The sequence below is a fragment of the Notechis scutatus genome, chromosome 2 (assembly GCF_049901735.1).
Source record: "Notechis scutatus isolate UNSWTSFEM ecotype Mainland chromosome 2, rNotScu1.2, whole genome shotgun sequence".
Lineage (NCBI taxonomy): Eukaryota > Metazoa > Chordata > Lepidosauria > Squamata > Elapidae > Notechis > Notechis scutatus.
Window position 1 is genome coordinate 6,355,850 of NC_142010.1, and position 19,632 is coordinate 6,375,481.

At 42.9% G+C, this 19,632-nt stretch overlaps 1 protein-coding gene and 1 long non-coding RNA gene across 2 annotated transcripts in view; one reads left to right on the top strand and one right to left on the bottom strand.

The window, feature by feature from the left end:
- The window catches only part of LOC113424936 (complement C4-B-like), a 102,313-nt gene extending 87,736 nt beyond the window's left edge, over nucleotides 1–14,577 (top strand). Inside the window, 6 exon segments of the mRNA XM_087952868.1 lie at nucleotides 1,677–1,782; nucleotides 5,857–5,946; nucleotides 7,095–7,187; nucleotides 9,097–9,180; nucleotides 10,768–10,900; nucleotides 12,909–14,577. Coding sequence (XP_087808994.1) covers nucleotides 1,677–1,782; nucleotides 5,857–5,946; nucleotides 7,095–7,187; nucleotides 9,097–9,180; nucleotides 10,768–10,900; nucleotides 12,909–13,050 — 648 coding nt within the window. The 3' untranslated portion in view covers nucleotides 13,051–14,577.
- LOC148131653 (uncharacterized) overlaps nucleotides 1–19,632 on the bottom strand; it is a 243,781-nt gene that overhangs the window by 162,175 nt on the left and 61,974 nt on the right. The window lies entirely within an intron of this gene.

Here is a 19,632-nt window from a genome sequence, read left to right on the forward strand (position 1 = left end):
CCAGATTCACATAATGACCACAATTCGCTTAACAACTGCAGCTAAAAGGTATAAAATGGGGCACGACTCAATTAATGGCTGCATGGCTTAGCAACAGAACTTCTATTCCAATGGTGGTTGTAAGTTGACGACTACCTGTAAGCCACTGATATCTGCCTTTTTAGACAAGTCCTTATGACTTTCCTTCTGAAGCTAATCTTGTTTCACTGTCTCAAACTATTGTTTGTAAAAGAGCTGAATTGATGCCCGGCTGTGATGACCCAGAGTATATCAGAAATACAACAAAAACCAAAATGTAAAATAAAGTCCTTTAATGCCTTCAACTTGGCTTCACTGTTTAATTGTTCACAGTGGAGGAGTAAACTATTTTCAAAATAACATTTACAAAGGAAAAAAAAACACAGTTCAAATTCAAAGAGCTGATAACGAAGCAAAAACCAAAAACAAACCGCACTGAATAAAGTTCCACGACAGGCCAGGATAGATAATTGCCAACTTCAGGAAGATAACCAGGTACAGTCCGTTGGAAGCACGTCAACCAAGATTAACCTTCTTTAGGAATAAAACACTAAATTGTCTCCAGCGTGTGTTAGCACGCAGGTCCAAACTCTTATACAAATCTCCCACCTGCAACCCATGAAGGGGATCATGGCCCTCTCCTCCCAAGTAGGCCACGTTTTACCCTGATTCTCTCCTCCCTCCGTGCCCTAGGATGGAGAGGGGATGGGCCTGGCTCCTCCTCTGACTGCTCAGCTGACTTCTGCCCTTCCCCAGCCTCCTCCACCTCTGGAGCCACACTTCCACTCCCTGTTGGCTGTTCCTCCTCTCCCTCAGAGTCAGTGTCCACCAGGGGCATGACACCGGCTTCATCTGCCTTCTCCAAGCAGCAGCCCACACCCCCTATGTTGTACTATACATCTCATCCTCCTCAGCCCGCACAGTTCTTGTTTACGCTGCCTGGAAATGACTGGAATTATAGCCAACAAGTCTGGAGTTCAGCACGTTGGAGGGAGCTGAACTGCATATTACAAGGTTGTCCTTGACTTACGACCACAATTGAGCCCAAAATTTATGTTGCTAAGTGAAAACATCCGTTAAGTGAACGTTGCCCCATTTTACGACTTTTCTTGCCACAGCTGTTAAGTGAATCACCACAGTTGTTAAGTTAGTAACGTGGTTGTTCAGTGAATCTGGCTTCTTCATTTATGTTTGCTTGTCAGAAGGTCGCAAAAGGGGATCACGTGACCTTGAAGGGACACTGCAACCGTCATAAATATGAGTCCGTTGCCAAGCGCCCGAATTTTGATCACCTGACCATGCAACAGTCGTAAGCGTGAAAAACAGCTACAAGTCACTTTTTTCAGTGCCGTTGGAACTTTGAACAGTCACTAAATGAATTGTTGTAAGTCAAGAACTGCCTGCATATTGATCATCCAATTCACCCCCCAATTGGAGGATAGGTATATTGGACACACAAGGAATTTGTCTTTGATGCAAATGCTCTCAGTGTACATAAAAGGAAAAGATACATTCGTCAAGAGTCAAGAATCATCAGGTACAACACTTAATAATAGTTATAGGGTACAATAAGCAATCAAATCATACTAGGAATCCTAGATCACAGAAGAAAGGTAGAATATGACATTTGAAGTTTAAATATTTCTTTGTGTTTCCAGGCACCGCAATCCGGTCGTGAGTGTGTCGCTTTCCGGGCTAAGCAGATAGTATCCGTGGGAAAACTACAACCAGCCAGCGCCACTGTCTATGACTTCTACGAACCCCGTAAGCCAAAGCAAGCAACAGTTGAGGAGAGGGAGGGGGGAGCTGGTGGGATGCATTTTTTTTTAAAAAAAGCCAGTCTTTGGTGGGGCGCAACTGGTGTGTCAGACTGTCTCCGGAACAGGCATGACTGATTGTGTGTAAAGACTGTTTCAAAAGATATGCTAATTTTGTAGTACAGGCAGTCTTCCACGTACAACCACAACAGGGAGCAGAATTTCAGTCCTAAATCGTCGGTCAAGTCAGATCTGATTTTACAACAGTTTTTTTTACAACAGTTTTAAGTGAATCACTGGGGCTCCCAAGTGTACCGTACAGTCTGTAAGTTTATTATTGGCTTATTTCAATGCATACGGCCTCCCATAAGTCTGAGTGTCTAAGCACGGTTATAAAAAAAACCATAAATGACATAATACATGCATAATCAGCAGTCAAGATACAAGCAAAAACAAAGAACTCAAATCTTCATCCATATATCACTGTTTCACACGCTCGGCCTTGGCTTCCCCAACAGCACAAAGCGGACTCCTCGTCCTGATAATAAACCCCTTTTATTTAGTTGACAGTGAATTCCTCTCCAGCAAAGTCCCAGCCGACAGCCTTTCAAGATATTTCACAATTACAGACTTTTATCAGGCTTGGAGAGTTGCCAGGCCGATATCTTTTAGATGCCACACTGTAGCAGACAAGACTTGGCAAGAATGCAGGAACAGATCTTCACCCAAATAAAACTAATTGTCTCCTGCCAAACCCCAATCCCCTTTCGCTCCTCTTTTATTCCCTATGGGGAGGGCCCATTCACCGTCCACCTGTGGCTTTACTCCCAAGTCGACCCTTGTTCCTTAGCTGTTCCCTTCTTCTGGCAGCTCTGCACATGCGCACACTGGGAACAGGCTCCAGCTGTTCTTCTGCCTCACTGATGTCCGACTCTGAAGGCAGCTGATAACTGTTAGAAGGTCCTGGCTCCATCTCTGTCTCCCATGCAGAACACTCGTCAGGGCCTTCCCCAGGCTCCAGGATTGGTCCATGTTCTTCCCCAATCTCCTTACTGTCCGAATCTGCTGCCAGCTCCACTGGCTGCTGGGGGGCCACAACAGCACTCTGAGCCCCAGCCTGGGGATATAGCCATATTTTCAAGGGTTCAGGAAAAGCCAAGAAGGATGGATTTCAAGGAGTAAATCAGGGGTCTCAAACTCAATTTACCTGGGGGCCGCTGGAGGCAGAGTCTGGGTGAGGCTGGGCCGCATAAGGGATTCCACAAAAAAGGTTGTTAAAAAAATATCCTCAAATGTCATCAACGGTTAATGATTTCTCCAATACGTGAACTGTCCTGAACACATGAATGGAACATTGATTGAAGATCATGAACAGTTCCTCGGAACATGGCTTCTCCAGCTTACTCCTTGCTGCCAGAGACTTGACAACGCTTCCTCTCACATATCTGAGCCACATTTGGCTTGAGAGAGGAGGCACTTGAGACCCTCAGAATGGCTTGAAGATGATCATCAGTAAGTCTGGACCTGTCCTTGGACTTGTTAAAGTTCAGGGTAGAGAAGAAGCCACGAGGAGGAACGGCGGGCGGGACTTCCTTCAGAGGTCCATTCCCCCTGCGGGCCGCACTAATATTATACTTTCATATCACGGTGGGGGCCACAGGGTATCGTCCTGCGGGCCGCAACTGGCCCACGGGCCGCGAGTTTGAGACCTCTGGAGTAAATGGATAGAGAAAGTTATTTTCCTGGCTCCCACCAGAGGGCAGTGTCAATGGGACAGGATCTCCTGCTGGATCTGATGGGATTGGCAGGCACAATTGGGGAGAGGCAGTATCTCAAATAAGCTTCACTCCTCGTATAAACTCAGCTGCTGTCTCTCCTCTGCGTCCAATTATACAGGCATACGGTTCCTTTAATGACCGTTCGAAGTTACCATAGCCCTGAAAAAAACGGGACTTATGACCATTTTTCACCATTACGACCATTGTACAATCCCCATGGTCACTGGATTTACATTCGGATGTTTGACAACTGGTTCGTATTTAAGACGGTTCCAGTGTCCCTGAGGTTGCCGTCTTCTGACAAGCAAAATCAGAGGGGAAGTTAAATAACCGTGTCCCTAATTTAACAACTGCAGGGATTCGCTTAACAAATTTATTTTATTTATTTATTTATTTGATTTGTCAATTGTTTACAAGAAAATAAGTATAAGTGTATACATAGTTATGAATACATGAAATGGGTACATATAAGAAAAATAAAAGGAAACAATAGGACAGGGACAGGAGGCACGTTGGTGCGCTTATGCACGCCCCCTACAGACCTCTTAGGAAAGGGGTAAGGTCAATAGTAGACAATCTAAGGTTAAAGTTTTTGGGGTTTGGGGAAGAAACCACAGAATCAGGTAGCGTATTCCAGACATTGACCACTCTATTGCTGAAGTCGTATTTCCTGCAATCAAGTTTGGTGCGGTTAACCTTGAGTTTGTATCTATTGTGTGCTCTTGTGTTGTTATGGTTGAAGCTGAAGTATTCATTGACAGGTAGGACATTGCAATGTATGATTTTATATACCATGCTTAAATCAGACCGAAGACGGCGTAATTCAAGGTTTTCTAGTTCTAGAATTTCAAGTCTGGTGGCATAAGGTATTATACAACGAGTAGAGGAGTGGAGAACTCTTCTTGTGAAATATTTCTGGACTTTCTCAACTGTGTTAATATCAGATACGTAATGTGGGTTCCAGACTGATGAACTGTATTCGAGTATTGGTCTAGCAAATGTTTTGTATGCTCTAGTTAGTAGTGTGATATTACCAGAGAAAAAGCTACGTAAGATTAGGTTAACAACTCTTAATGCCTTTTTGGCTATGTAGTTGCAGTGGGCTCTAGCCCTAAGATCAGCAGTTCCCGACCTTTTCTTCGCCCTGCACCCCTAAAGAAATTTCACTTGAACCTCGCACCCCCTGAAATAAATAATAAATAAAAATGCCAACATATAGCCAATATCCTATTATTTACCTAGACTTTTCTCGCACCCCCTGGCATATCGTCTCGCACCCCAGGTTGGGAACCCCTGACTTAGATCATTAGAAATGAGTATTCCAAGGTCCTTTACAGAGCTTGGATCATCAACAAGGTCTTGACTATTCAGCTTGTATTTTATTTTCTGATTTTTTTTGCCAATATGTAAGACAGAGCATTTATTTGTTGAGATTTGAAGTTGCCATTTGTTTGACCATTCTGATACATAGTCAAGATCTTTTTGTAGGGTAGCAGTATTGTCTGTGGTATTGAACAGCTTTACATCATCAGCGAAAAGAACGCAATTGCTCTTAATATGATCACAGATGTGATCACAATGTGGCAAGAAAGATCATAGAATGAATCATATAAATCAGTATTGATTTAAAACCAGAAATATTTCTATTGGGGACTCTACCCGAAGAATACCGTAAGGAAAATGCATATTTTGTTAGTCAAATCTTGACTGCAGCCAGAATTGTATTTGCACAAAATTGGAAGAGTGAAGAGATACCTACAGATGATAATGTGATTAGGAAAATATTAGAATGTGTGGAAACGAAGAGATTAACATTGGCAATTAAGGAGAAAAAGCAAACCGAATATTATATGCTATGGGATTTATTCCATCAATGGTTAAATAATAAAAATGGAAGTTAGAAATAGGGAAGCAAAATAAAGATGATGTGTTAAAAGTGATAAGTTTTAGTGACATGATGACTAACATGTTGAATATTACTATGTTAGTACGGTGTAATTAATTCCTATAATTAATAGATGGATATTACTATGTTAAATATTGCAGAATTAATGTGTAATGATGTTGTAACTTTGATTATTGTTTAACAAAGACAACACACTGTTCATGGAATCACTCAAGATGGAATGATTGTTTTAAAAAAAAAAATTAATAATTTAAAAAAAAAGAAAAATCATAACATGGGACAAAACTCACTTAACAAATTTCTCGCTTGGCAACCTAAATTTTGGGCTCAGTTGTGGTTGTAAGGTGAGGACTACTTGCATCATGTTCCTCTGACTATTCCACTTTCCCACTTCTAGATCAACGTTGCAGCATCTTCTACGGTGCTCCCAATAAGCCACAGTACGTGTCTGCCTTGTGCTCAGATGATGTCTGCCAGTGTGCTGAAGGTAAAGTCACCTGGATTTTAGATCAATGGTTTTAAGGTCTCTAAATTCAGAGGAACACGTGGTCACAGGGGCTGCCCTCCTCCCTCCAAAGCACAAATACAAGCCAAGTTTAGTTCTGTATGATTAACCAGAAAGGTGGATTTTCAAGGGTTATTTAAAAAAACGCAGCTGATCTGTTGTCCCTTGGAACTGAGTCTATGACAATTTCTTTGCAGCCAACTCCTCAAGGCCAACTCGCTGTGGGACAAGAGTGTAAACTGATATCAAAGAAATGGTGGAATAGTATCATTAAAGAAAAGATGCAAAAGGAGGGACAGAATGAAAACTTAATGGCAAAAATATAAACAAGTTTTGTTTTAATTTTAAATAATTAAATTGAATTGATAAATTGTCCTGCGATGAATTGTCCCACAAAGAGTTGCCCGTGGCGAGTTGGCCGTAATGAGTTGACCATGGAGAGTTGGTCATGGTGAGGTGACCACAGCAAGTTGACTGTGGCAAGTTGTCCCGTTCCGCTTGCAACCACCTGGTAGCTGGACAAAAGATTGTCCGAATGCTTCTCCTTCCAATCAGGAATATATTCTTGAGGACAACTTTATAAACTATCAGGAATACAACTGAGGAAGGAGGAATCAAAATAATATCGAGCCTTTCTAGTAATTTCTAAACCCTGCAGTGAGGCTGCTGTTCTTATGATACAGTCCTCCAACACTGTAGGCTGTAACCACTTTAATAAGTGTGTTTTTTAGAACCTAATCATAGATGTATGCACTGGTGGTAATGCTCTGTCCAAGGTCTGGTAGATGCCTGTAATCACAACTGCCACCCCAGTCTTAAAATATCCATAGCCACTGTGTTTGCTCCATGTACCCACACTTAATAGTTAGTATAACATTTCTGATGGTTGATGCCAAAATAGCTACCACATTGGGAAAGGCTCTTTGAGGATGTGAAAACAATGCAAATGTCCTGTGGTTGTGTCCACTTTCTCCATTCTTTAATCATTCAAACAACTATCTAAACTCCCATGTTCCTGTCTAAAGAAATTAGATTGGTTTCTCAGCCATCTTGGAGTTAGATGCTAGATTCCCTCCGCTTTGATCAGAGGGGTTATCCAGGAATCGGACCATATTTCTTCTACCAAACAGGTGCCTGCCCCCGTTTGAAGCGTACCCTGGAGGATGCAATCACGGAGGAGACACGGATGAACTTTGCATGTTACAGTCCCCGTGTACATTACGGTAAGAGCTGATGGGGTTGGTCCTGGAAGCCTCACCCTCTGCAGCCTTATTCTTGAACTAATTTCAATCTTCTTCCCTGAAAAGCTGTTAACATCGCTTATGCTCACATCCACGGACCTGTAACCTCCCAGTTCAGTTCCTTGTGTCTTTTCCCTTCCTTCACATGGTGTCCTTTCATTTCTGAAAACGTTTTTGTCAGTATTGGCATGAGTTGCCTAGTGATCAAACTGAGACTTGCAGTTTTGAAAAAAAAAAAACCTCTCTCTCTTTTCTCTCTCTCCTCCTCTTCTCTCTCTTTCTCCCCCTCCTCTCCCCCCTCTCTCTCCTCTCCCTCTCTCTCTCTTCTTTCCCTCTCTCCTCTCTCTCTCCCCTGTTGTTTCCATTATTCCTATTTCAGTCCAGTCCAGTCTATCTATATCATATCCTATCTTATCGTATCCTGTCCAATCTGTTGAGGTAATTCCCCGTTAGGAGAATGAGCGCATATTTGAGAGAAGAGACATATTTGAGAGAAGTGTTTGAATAATACACACATAGCACACAGATACACTGTACAGTAAATGTAGGTTTTTACTTCCAGAAACGTTAAGCAAAGTCCAAAATAGGCAGTCCAAAAGTCATTCACAGGTAAAATCAGTCAGTTTTCATCCAGGGATAATCCAGTAACAAAAGTCCAGTGTCAAAAACAGTTCAGTATCAGACTTACATTAAATTCAGTAATATCAGTCAATTAGAAGAAATGGAGCAACGGCAATATTTTCCAACAGAAGGAAACAGAGACGGAGACACACTCTCTTCTGAGATTAAGACTAAAACTAAACAACCCAGGTTTCTGGCTCCATCCAATTGCATGCTCTTGCATTCCCTTAAAGATATAGTACTAAAATGTTTATCCTGGTTTATATATTTCTAACCCAAATAGCTGTTAGGTGACTCATATTCCTAACACAATCCAATTCCTGTTTCCCTCCCATTCCATTCCATTCTTTCTTATTCCTCTTCCATTCCATTCCTATTCCTATTCCATTCCATTCTATTGACTTGTGCACAAGCACAATAATGCTTGCCCTAACTAGTTATTTAGTTTTAGAGCATCTGTACCTTTTGGAGCTGTTTGCACTGTGTACCACAGTTACTTGGGTGCATCAGTGATGGTGGACCAGCACTATTTCCTCTTCCTTTCTGGCTTCGACAGCACTAGGTGCCATGATAACTGTTGTTAGGTACACCCCTATCACAATTCCTCCATGGCTATCACAAAACTACTTTGGGTCCTACCGGCCACGAGGTTAGAACTGGGCTCCTTGGTCAACAGCACTGACCATTCCATGCCCTATTATGCAACAACTTTGAAGCCCATTGATTATCAATCACTTCCTCCTCCTTTACTCCCAGCTTTGGCAGGTGGCCCAACCTGTTCTTCTAAGATTCCATCCAAATTTGACCCATCCCCTTCAAATTAAAGGAAGTGGTTAGTAGTGGGTTTTTTCCCCCTGCTGGTCAGTGATGTTTAAGTGGGACAGAAATCAAAGCCAGCAAAACCCATCACTCCCTTTGATTAACTTGACCTCAAATAAATAATTCAGCACTGCTTTCTGGACTCATTACTTTTCCTCAGGGATCTTCAAACCTGACAGCTTTAAGACTTGTGGACTTCAACTCCCAGAATTCCACCTCCAGTCATGTTAGCTCGGGAATTCTGGGAGTTGAAGTCTACAAGTCTTAAAGCTGTCAAGTTTGAAGGCCCTTGCTTTAGCTGAACAAGGATTGGCAATGAAGGCCATGCTGTATATGCCCAACTATTGTCCTGCTGCCTCGGGGACAACACCTGAACTTGATGATGTGGAAAAATCCCTCATTCTGACCATCAGTAGGGCAAAAGATGACAGTTTTTGTCTCCTCTTCATAGTGTTCCTGGTTCGAGTGGAGCGCGAGAGCCAAGAAAGCGCCTTCCGGGTCTATGAAGTTAAAATCAAGGAGGCCCTGCAATTTAGTGAGTAGTCTCCCTTTCGTGGGGTTTTTGTTGCCTCAGCTTTACTACTGTAGGAGATGACCAGGCTGAACTGAAGGGAGGGGTCAAATGCGTCATCAGTCTCGAATCCCTTTGGGCCCACAAGAGCTCACTGTCAAGCTGGCCCCAGTTTACTTCCTAAGAAAGAAAGACCCTCGACTCCATACGATTTAGAGAAAAAGATACTTTTACTAGAGTGCAACATAGATGAAGCAAGCTGAGTGCAACATGGATGAAGCAAGCTCTGAAGAAAAACCACATGAAAATCGACTTACAACAGTTCATTTAGTGACCATTCAAAGTTACATGACTGAAAAAAAGGGACTTAGGACTATTTTTCACACGCCATTGCAGCAACCCCGTGGTCATGTGATCAAAATTCAAAGAGTTGGCAACTGACTCATATTTATGATGGTTATAGTGTGATGCCAGGGTCATATGATCCCCCTTTTGTGACCTTCTAACAAGCAAAGTCAATGGGGAAGCCAGAGTCACTTTACAAACGGGTGACCAACTTAACAACTGCAGTGGTCGACTTAACAGCTGGGGCAAGAAAGGTCGTAAAATGGAGAAAACTCACTTAACAACCGTCTCGCTTCGCAACAGAAATTTTGGGCTCAAATGTGGTCATAAGTCAAGGACTACCTGTAGAAATAGGCCCAGTGGAAAAGCACACCACCTCGTTAGATGCCTTTGTCAGGATTCCGGCATAGAGATGGACGGACCCAGCCATAGTACAAGCCATTCTGGGCTGGCAGGCCCCTCGTACCCGCAGACAGCTACAAAGCTTCTTGGTCTTCGCAAACTTCTACCAACAATTCATCCCCTCCTTCGCGAGGATTGCCAAACCCATGACGGACCTCCTAAAGACAGGGAGTCCAGGAACGAAACCCCACCCGGGACAACCTCTACAGTGGGACCTAACCTGCCAAAAGGCGTTTGAAACACTGAAAGAACTGTTTGCAAAAGAACCAGTACGGAAGCACCCTAACCCCGAACAACCTTTCGTCATTCAAGCAGACGCCAGTGATGTGGTAGTGGGAGCAGTGTTACTCCAAAGAAACAATCAAGGAATCTGTCCGACCTCTGGGGTTTTGTCAAAGGTGGCTGCCAGTTGTTCTGGTGAACCCTCTGGAAGGGTTCCCTGTGTGGGCGGTGCTTCTGTTTGATGGTGAGGAAGGAGTTGGGGTCTGTTTGCTATCCTCAGTCTGCTGCTGCCCCCCTGCCACCAGATGGTCGGGCACCACTTGTCTAGCCAGGAAAGCCCCAGTATGACTGCATCTGTCATTTTGGGAACCACTACGAATCGAATGGTTTCCCAGTGATCTGCTAGCTCTAGTCTCACTAGACTGTATAGAAAATGTTCCATGAGTTTTATGATTCTTGACTCTTGACGAATGTATCTTTTCTTTTATGTACATTGGGACCCTATGCACCAAAGACAAATTCCTTGTGTGTCCAATCACACTTGGCCAATAAAGAATTCTATTCTTCTATTCTATTCTATTGATAGCCTTCCTAGATGTATATATTTTTCAGATTTTCAACCTTAGATTTCTTTCTCTGTAGCTACGGACTCCAGAATTAAAGTCGGCCAGATCCGTCGCTTTGTGGTTCGGGCCGCTTGCAAGACCCGCTTGGCTGCAGGCAAAGAATATATGTTGATGGGACGCGATGGGGAAACTCGTGATTCAAATGACCGGTAAGCTGGGAAACAAGAACGGGAAATTTAGTGTGTAATGTGTTGTTAGAAAGACAGGAGGAGCAAATGCAGAAGTGTGAAGTTAGAGGTCATGGTATTTAAGTACAGTTAAGTATAACAAGAACAACAAAACTTCAAATCAAAGAATTGTTATATAATAATAGTGACAGTCTTGAACTAATTATGTAATATTAAGATCACCGTTGCGCTATTACTTTTGTGTGGGTGTGTTTATTTATTTATTTTTTATCTTCTACAACCAAACTTGGTAAATAGATGACTTAACCTCTGGAAACAAATACTGTGGGGGTAAGACACCTCTAACACCCCCCGGGGGGTGATATGTGCCTTAAAATGGCTTCTACTGTACAGCACAGTGGACTTGCCATGGTAACGGCTTCACAGTACTCCTCAAGGGGGCTCCCTCTTGTGGAGGAATAGAAGAATTGCGACGCTGCGCGAGAGACTGAACAACAGTGTGAGTCCCAACTACAGGATTTTCCTGTCTCACATAGGATTAGGATAAATAAATACCTGGGCAATGCCGGGTTATCGGCTAGTATATTAATAAAAGGAAATGAGACAAAGCAAATTTACCAAAAATTAAAATACCTTAAAAATAGAAAAGGAAAAAGGCAGTAATGATAAGAAAAACTACTCATTTCTGATACCCCATTTCTGTAGATTAGCTAGACAGGTAAACTCTAGAATGATTAATGGGTGGAGAGAGAGAGAGAGATGATAGATATAATTTACTGGAAAGAGAGAGAGAGAGAGAGAGAGAGAGAGAGAGAGAGAGAGAAAAAGAAAGAAAGAAAGAAAGAAAGAAAGAAAGAAAGAAAGAAAGAAAGAAAGAAAGAAAGAAAGAAAGAAAGAAAGAAAGAAAGAAAGAAAGAAAGAAAGAAAGAAAGAAAGGCAGCCAGGCAGACAGATAGAGATAGGATTTGAAGAAGACATGTTATGCAGTTCATTTATGGACACAGAGGTGGCTCTGCACAGAATCTAGCCAATGGGTGCACTGAAAGACCATTGTTGTAGTAACTGTGGGTGTTTTTCTATGATGCCACTTGTTGAGGTAATTCCCCGTTAGGAGAATGAGCGCATACAGGGAGGCGTATTTGAGAGGAGTGTTTGAATAATACATACACAGTACACGGATACATTGTACAGTAAATGTAGGTTTTTACTTCCAGAAATGTTAAGCAAAGTCCAAAATAGGCAGTCCAAAGTCATTCACAGGTAAAATCAGTCAGTTTTCATCCAGGGATAATCCAAATATCAAATTCCAGTGTCAAAAAACAGTTCAGTATCAGACTTACATTAAATCCAGTAATATCAGTCCATTAGAAGAAAAATGGAGGAACAGCAATACTTTCCAACAGAAGGAAACAGAGATACTCACTCAGACACACTCTCTTCTGAGACTCAGACTAAACAACCCAGGTTTCTGGCTCCATCTTATGGCCGTTTGAGAAACCACACCTAATTACAGTTTTGCATTTTCTTAAATATAACAGTTTTAAAATGTTTATCCTGGTTTATATATTTCTAACCCAAATACCTGTTAGGTGACTTATATTCCTAACACCACTCACGGTTTTCTATCAGTTTTGGTAGCCCCTGCCCTCAAAGAGGCTTCATAGCATACAGCTTGCCAGTGGGTTCTAATTCCCTTGGCTGGATATCTCCATGGCGTAGGGTTTCTTTCACAGCGTCTTCCCAGCGCTTGTTGTGGTCCATCTCAAGGTCACTTCCCTAGACTCCAGAACACCGTAGAGCAACTGGCAAGGTGCATGGTGGCCATCCATTCTGATGACATGTCATACCCATTTGGGCGGGGGAGGGGTTGGACTAGATGACCTACAAGGTCCCTTCCAACTCTGTTCATCTGCATCTGTATCATTTCATCTGGGTTCTGATAATCAGGGACACTCGATGTTGCTTTTCCAGCCCTTTGGGGAAGGGGTGTCATATCAGACCTGTCACTCAATCTTCTTTCTTTCTGCAGCCCCCAGTACCTTCTGGATAAGAATTCCTGGATAGAAGAGCTACCAGATCCTCGGCGTTGTAAAGCCACCCAGTATCGCAACACCTGCAGTCACCTGGAGTCTTTCACCACTTCCTTTGGTATAAACGGCTGCCGCATCTGAGCCAAATAACCCCTTGTGCCTTTGATGCACCAGGAACTGCGCCTCTTTTATGGAATACCCCCTGGCTGAAAACCTCCTCTTGAACGCTGTGTTGTGAGTCATTTAACACTCTGTGATTAGAGGATCTGAAGACACAAGAAGAATCTGTCCGCTTCAAAGCAGAATAACCAGCCTTGGGAGGGACCTTGGAGGTCTTCTAGTCCAGCCCTCTGGTTCAAGCAGGAGACCCTATAGTATCATTTCAGACAAAATGGCTGTCCAGTCTTTTTCTTAAAAACCTCCAGTGATAGAGCACCCACAATTTCTGGAGGCAAGTTATTCCACTGGTTAATTGTTCTAATTGTCAGGAAATTTGTCCTTATTTCTAGGTTGGTTCATTCCTTGAAAAGTTTTGTTGCTTCTTGTGTGGCCTTTAGGTGCTTAGGAGAATGGGGATGACCTCCATCTTCTTTATGGCAGCCTCTTACATATTGGAAGACCTATCACCCCTAGTCTTTTTTTTTTTTCATCAGACTAGATGTTTCCAATTCCTGCAACCGTTCTTCATATGTTTTAACTTCCAGCTAACTAATCATCTTCTTTGTTGATCTTCTCTGCATTCTTTCCAGAGTCTTTATATATATTTTTTATATTGTAGCAACCAAAACTGGATGTAATATTCCAACTGAAGTCTTACTAAGACATTTGGTAAAGCAAACTGAAGTACTTTTTATGAGAAAACAGCCTCTAAGTTATTAAATTGCTCTCTAAGACATTAAATTGCCTCTAAGACATTAAATTGCCTCTAATTTGGGAGATCTTTGGCTCAGAATTGACAACCATTCCTTTGAAAGTGTTTCATTCTGTCCCAAATTATTGCTACTACGCAATCATTTTCTATTCTGATGTGTGTCAATTTCAGTATTATTATTTTTTTCCTAGCCAAAGCCCACCATCCACTGCATTGATTATTTATAATCAGAAGTGCTTTCCATCATCCGAGAATGAATTATTTTCTGAACTCAACTCCACTTTTTCTTTGGGGAGGGGGGAATCAAAGCAAGTGAGGGTGTGTTGTGCTAAAATTGAAGAGCCACCCCCTTTTTCCTCTGTCCTAATTTTGGGTTTCCCAGAGATTTCATCACTACGCATTCAACTTTCTGTTTGGCTGGACAGACCTCTGGATTTTGCATTCTCTCACATTCAAATGTTTATAATCTAACAGTCTTTTTGCCTGTTTCTGGAGATCCTGAATTTTGGTAAGTCCTAGTAAAAAAAAAAATGTACAAAAATTCTCGGGGTTTGCAATTTCACAAACCAACATTTTCAGTCACCTCCCTGGGCAGCATCTATGTCTGAATAGTCTAACCCCCACCTCCCTTCCTCCAAACTGAGCTACCCTTTCAGTAATCCACTTAGCCATGCTGGTTAGGATTTAGGAATTCATAATCCAGTGTATCTAGACGACTTTTGACCCAACAGGTGTGTCTTACCATGAGTTGGCACTGTTTTGTACTACTTTTTCATGCAATAAAATAGTTTACTTTAGTTTTGTTTCCTGTTGCCGTTTGTTAATTCTTGATTCTGCTAAGGATTCTGCCGCTCCATTCTGCTACTCCTGTAATGGCAGCTTTCTTCTATCCCCAGGCTGAAAAAGTAGAGGCGGAAGGGACATTTTTTTATCTAAGATTGTCTCCAGATTTGTATTCCCTGAATCAAAAGGCTAGCCCAGAGCTCTCCAAACTTGGCAACTTTAAGACTTGTGGACTTCCAGAATTCTTCAGCCAGCCATAATGGTACTACTCACAGCATCCGGCCCTCAGTGTTTTTAGACCAATGGACATTTAATTGTTAGTGAAAATAAAGGAATATGTTTTATTGCAAAGAAAGTCTAAAGATCAGTAGTTAAGACGGACAAGAGGGTGACCGTTACGATGTAATCAACATCTTGCCCCCCCCCTTTTTTTTACATTTATTGCTCTTTTTTTAAAAAAAAAAAAAACCTCCCCTGCAGATCTCCAGATGTCTGGGGCAAAGTATGCCAGGTTTTAAACCAGTTTGGGAAATCAGGATTTTTAACATTCCTTTGATCTGCAGGTCATCATACATCCTCTTTATGCTCTTCATCAGCCTGCAATGTTTGTACATCAACCTGCTGTGTGAGTCATTGGCCTGTTTCTGGCCAGTTACAACCCTCACTTGGAATAAAGGGGAATACAGAAATAAGAATAATTGGGACCTGATTATCTTTTGTTTTTGTCAAGTATCTTAAATCAGCTGGAAAGGACACCTATTTAGAGCTAAATAAATCTCTGAATCAATTCAGAGGATTTGTTTCCTCCGAGACAGTTTAGTTTTTATTTTACATCCGAAATAAACTGATCTCTTATTTCTTACACTCAAAAAGGCCCAAACTACTAGGTATCCCAAATCTTCTCTCTTTCAGTTTAGGAGTTATGCATGGGGGAGAAATAAGGTTTTCTCACTTCTGCTATTAAGCAACTGAGAATTTGAAATTCTTGTCAATTTAATGCAGAGGTCTCCAAACTTGGCAACTTGTGGATAGCTGGCTGGAGAATTCTGGGAGTTAAAGTCCACAAGTCTTAAAGTTGCCAAGTTTGGGGACCCCTGTGGCTAGCCCTACACACTTCCTAGTGGAGAAATGGCCAGATGAATACCTTAAAAAAAACACAGGTATACAGGGAGTCCTCGACTTATGACCACAATTGAACCAAAATTTTCGGTTGTTGTTAACATAGAACAACAGAGTGGCAAGAGACTTTGGAGATCATTTAGTCCAACCCCTTGCTCAAGCAAAATAATGTTAAGCAAGATTAATGTTAAGATAAGAGTTTTGACCCGCTTTACCACCTTTCCCGTCCTCTGTTGCTAAGTGAATCGCTGCTGTTGTTACGTTAAGGTTGTTTAAGTGAATCTGGCTTCCTCGTTGACTTCGCTTATCGGAAGGTCGTAAAAGGGGATTGCATGACCACAGGGCACTGAAACTGTCATAAATACGAGCCAGTTGCCAAGGTTGATCACGTGACCACAGGGATGCTGCAATGGTCGTACGTGTGAAAAATGGTCATAAGCAGGCGTGGTATTCAACTAGTTCTGACCAGATCTGGACAAACCAGGTAGCAGAAATTTTGAGTAGTTTGGAGAACCAGCCAATACCACCTCCGACTGGTCCCACTCCCATCTATTCTCCGCCTCCCAAGTCCCAGCTGTTTGGCTGGGTCTTCTTTTGTTGCCCTGCACAGGAAAACGGAGCTGGAAAGCAGGTTAGTGGGGTGGGGAGGGAATGGGGATTTTGCAGTATCCTTTCCCTGCCTTGCCCACCAAGCCACGCCCACCAAGCCACACTGCACCCACCAAGCCCCACCCCGCTCACCAAGCCACGCCCACAGAACCAGTAAGTAATTTTTTTTTACTACCACCGCTGGTCATAAGCCACATATTTCAGGGACATTGTAACTTTGAACGGACACTAAGCAAACTGCTGTAAGTCGAGGACTACCTCTGCTAGCATCCCAATTCCTCTTGTGGTCTATCCTGCCTAGAGAGTCACCATTGGGAGAAGCCAATCTGCAAGTCAGCTAGAATGTCCCTTTGAGCTAAAAGCAACACTTCAACTTTGGTGGCAGAGATGTTCCCAAAACAGACCAAATCTGCTTGGAAATATCTTCCGCCACCAATTCCAAAGTCATGGGATGAACCGCTTTGATGTTCCAACATGAGTGGGTGGGGAGAGGGTTTCAGGCAACAGAGAACAGCTTTACAAACCACAGTTAGGCCCACAAACCAGAATCTGCCTGTCTCTTCCCTAGAATGTTGCTTGCCAAGAAAAACAACTTCATATTTGAGGAGGGGGGGAAAAAATGCAGGTCTGGAAAGATATGATCCTTCATGATTCGTACAGGGTGTTGTTGTTTTTTAACACAGTTTAACATTCCTGCAAAAAGAAACAAAACTGAGACATAAAACTCTTTGTGGCTGGCAAAATAAACATGAATTACAGCTATACCATAAACACTGTTGCAATAAACATGCTGCAAAACATCAGTTTAAAAAATGCAAATGAGAAAAAAATGTGTCTCTGAGAACGTACCTGTGCTTTTTTTAACATGAATATATTATCACTCTCATTGATGTTTTCATAAAGATAGAATAGAAGAACAGTTGGAAGGGACCTTGGAGGTCTTCTAGTCCAACCCCCTGCTTAGGCAGGAAACCCTATACCATTTCAGACAAATGGTTATGCAATTTCTTCTTAAAAACTTCCAGTATTGGAGCATTCACAACTTCTGGAGGCAAGTTGTTCCACTGATTAATTGTTCTGTCAGGAAATTCCACCTTAGTTCTAGGTTGCTTCTCTCCTTGGTTAGTTTCCACCCATTGCTTCTTGTCCTGCCTTCAAATGCTTTGGAGAATAGTTTGACTCCCTCTTCTTTGTGGCAGCCCCTGAGATATTGGAACATGGCTATCATGTCCTTCTTTTCATTAAACTAGACATCCCCAGTTCCTGCAACCGTTCTTCATATGTTTTAGCCTCCAGTCCCCTAATCATCTTGGTTGCTCTTCTCGGCACTCTAGAAAGGAGGCTAAAACATATGAAGAACGGTTGCAGGAACTGGGGATGTTGAGTCTCAAAATCTTTTTTATACCATGGCGACCAAAACTGAATACAGTATCCCAAGTGTGGCCTTACCAAGGCATTATAATTTTTCCTCCAAGGAAAGATTTCCCCCACCCCCAAGGGACAGGAATTTTGGCTGTAAGTTGTTGCAGTTACAAATCAAGGCAACTCCATTCTCTTGAATGGGGTTTGGCCCAAAACAGAACAAATAGCCACAAATTTTGGTCCCGTGACGGGATGCAACAACTGGTCATAAATGCAAATAAATTGCCAAGCATCCGAAATACAATCATGTGACCATCATAATGCACCCTTTCCAAGGCCATAGTAACTTCAAACAGCCATTAAACAATTGGCTGTAAGTCAAGGATTACCTGTGCCGTGCATTCATCCTATTCCTCTCTGTTACATCTCATCCACATTAGTGCACACGATCGATTCAACAATAATCCTGACCATTTTAAAAATCAGGGAAACTTACAGCTCCTATATGGCCCCCAGCAACCCATGTGCACCCCGAAATCACACTGACAATTTTGGCTGAATTCAGATGGTGCAATAATGCTGTTTTTCAAAGGTCCCAATTAAAGAGCAAAATGGGAATAATTATCGCTCAAAAGCATCCTTCCTCCATTTCTTTTCTTTAAAAAAGGAGGGGCTGAAAGCTTGAGGCCTGACCACTTATCCAAGGATGTTAGATGACTGCCAATTCTCCAGAAGATTGACAACACACCAATAACAAAGAATATTTGTAACTTGGGGTTGAAATGAGTGGTCCTTGGTGCTCTCTGGGTGTTCTTGTTTTCCTGCAGACGTTTGATTATCCAAATTAAGTAACATCATCAGTGCTAGTAAGGACTGGGGGTTGCCTTCAGTTTATATAAACGCTAGAGAATTTCTAGAAGCCTGGTACTCTGACAAATTAGCCATCAACAGATACATAGACGTAAACAATATCTACCTACTTTGCAAAAGGGACAATCGACAAGCCAAAAAGGGAATAAAAAGACCAAAATACCTCCTCACCAGCAATCAGCACCCAGATGAGCATAAATTGCTTCCAAGGTTAACACCTGACCAATAATCAAGAAGTAAACAATACCCCAATCAAGGAACTGCCAAACAAACTAACAATAAACAGGCCAATCTAAGAACCTCCAAGACCACTCCCATCAACACTGACAGGACAATCCACTAGAACAGACTCGTCAAACTCAAGGCCAAAGCCGGCTCACGATATGGTTAAATCTGGCCTGCGGAGCCATCCTGGAAACGGCAAAGGATCGGCCTGTGGTGCCTCGGCCCAGCCCAGCCCAGCTGGGTGCTGATCTACAACTTGGTGGTGGCTATCCAAGCCAGAACGTGGTCAACTTAGATCTTTGGGGCTTCCCTGGAGCGAGCAAAGGGCTGCCATCCCCTGGGAGTGTCCCCAGGAGGCAGTGAGCGTGTGGGGCCTGGCATCCCTGGGGACCACCTTGCCCTGCAGGCCGACCGTGTTCTGAGGGCTTCCCGTTCACCCAGGATGCCCGCACTCTCCACCTCAGCGGGGCAGTCTCTCGCTGGCTCCAGGGCAGCTGCACAGGTCGGATCTAAGGCAGAGGTGGTATATTCAGCAGGTTCTGACCAGTTCTGGAGAACCGGTAGCGGAAATTTTGAGTAGTTCGGAGAACCGGCAAATACCGCCTCTGACTGGAGGTTTTACAGTATCCTTCCCTTGCCACACCCACCAAGCCATGCCTACAGAACCGGTAGTAAAAAAATTTGAACCCCACCACTGATCTAAGGCCACACCAAGTTATACAGGGGTGGGCTGCTGGGGGTTCGCAGGGGTTCAGGAGAGCCCCTAGCTAAGAACCCCCAAATCCCACTCCTGGCTGGCCCTGCCCACCCCTCCCCTCCCAGGAGTCCCCCACATGGCCCGTTTTGGAGGCAGGTAAGTTCAAGGTGTGCACGGGAGTATCGGG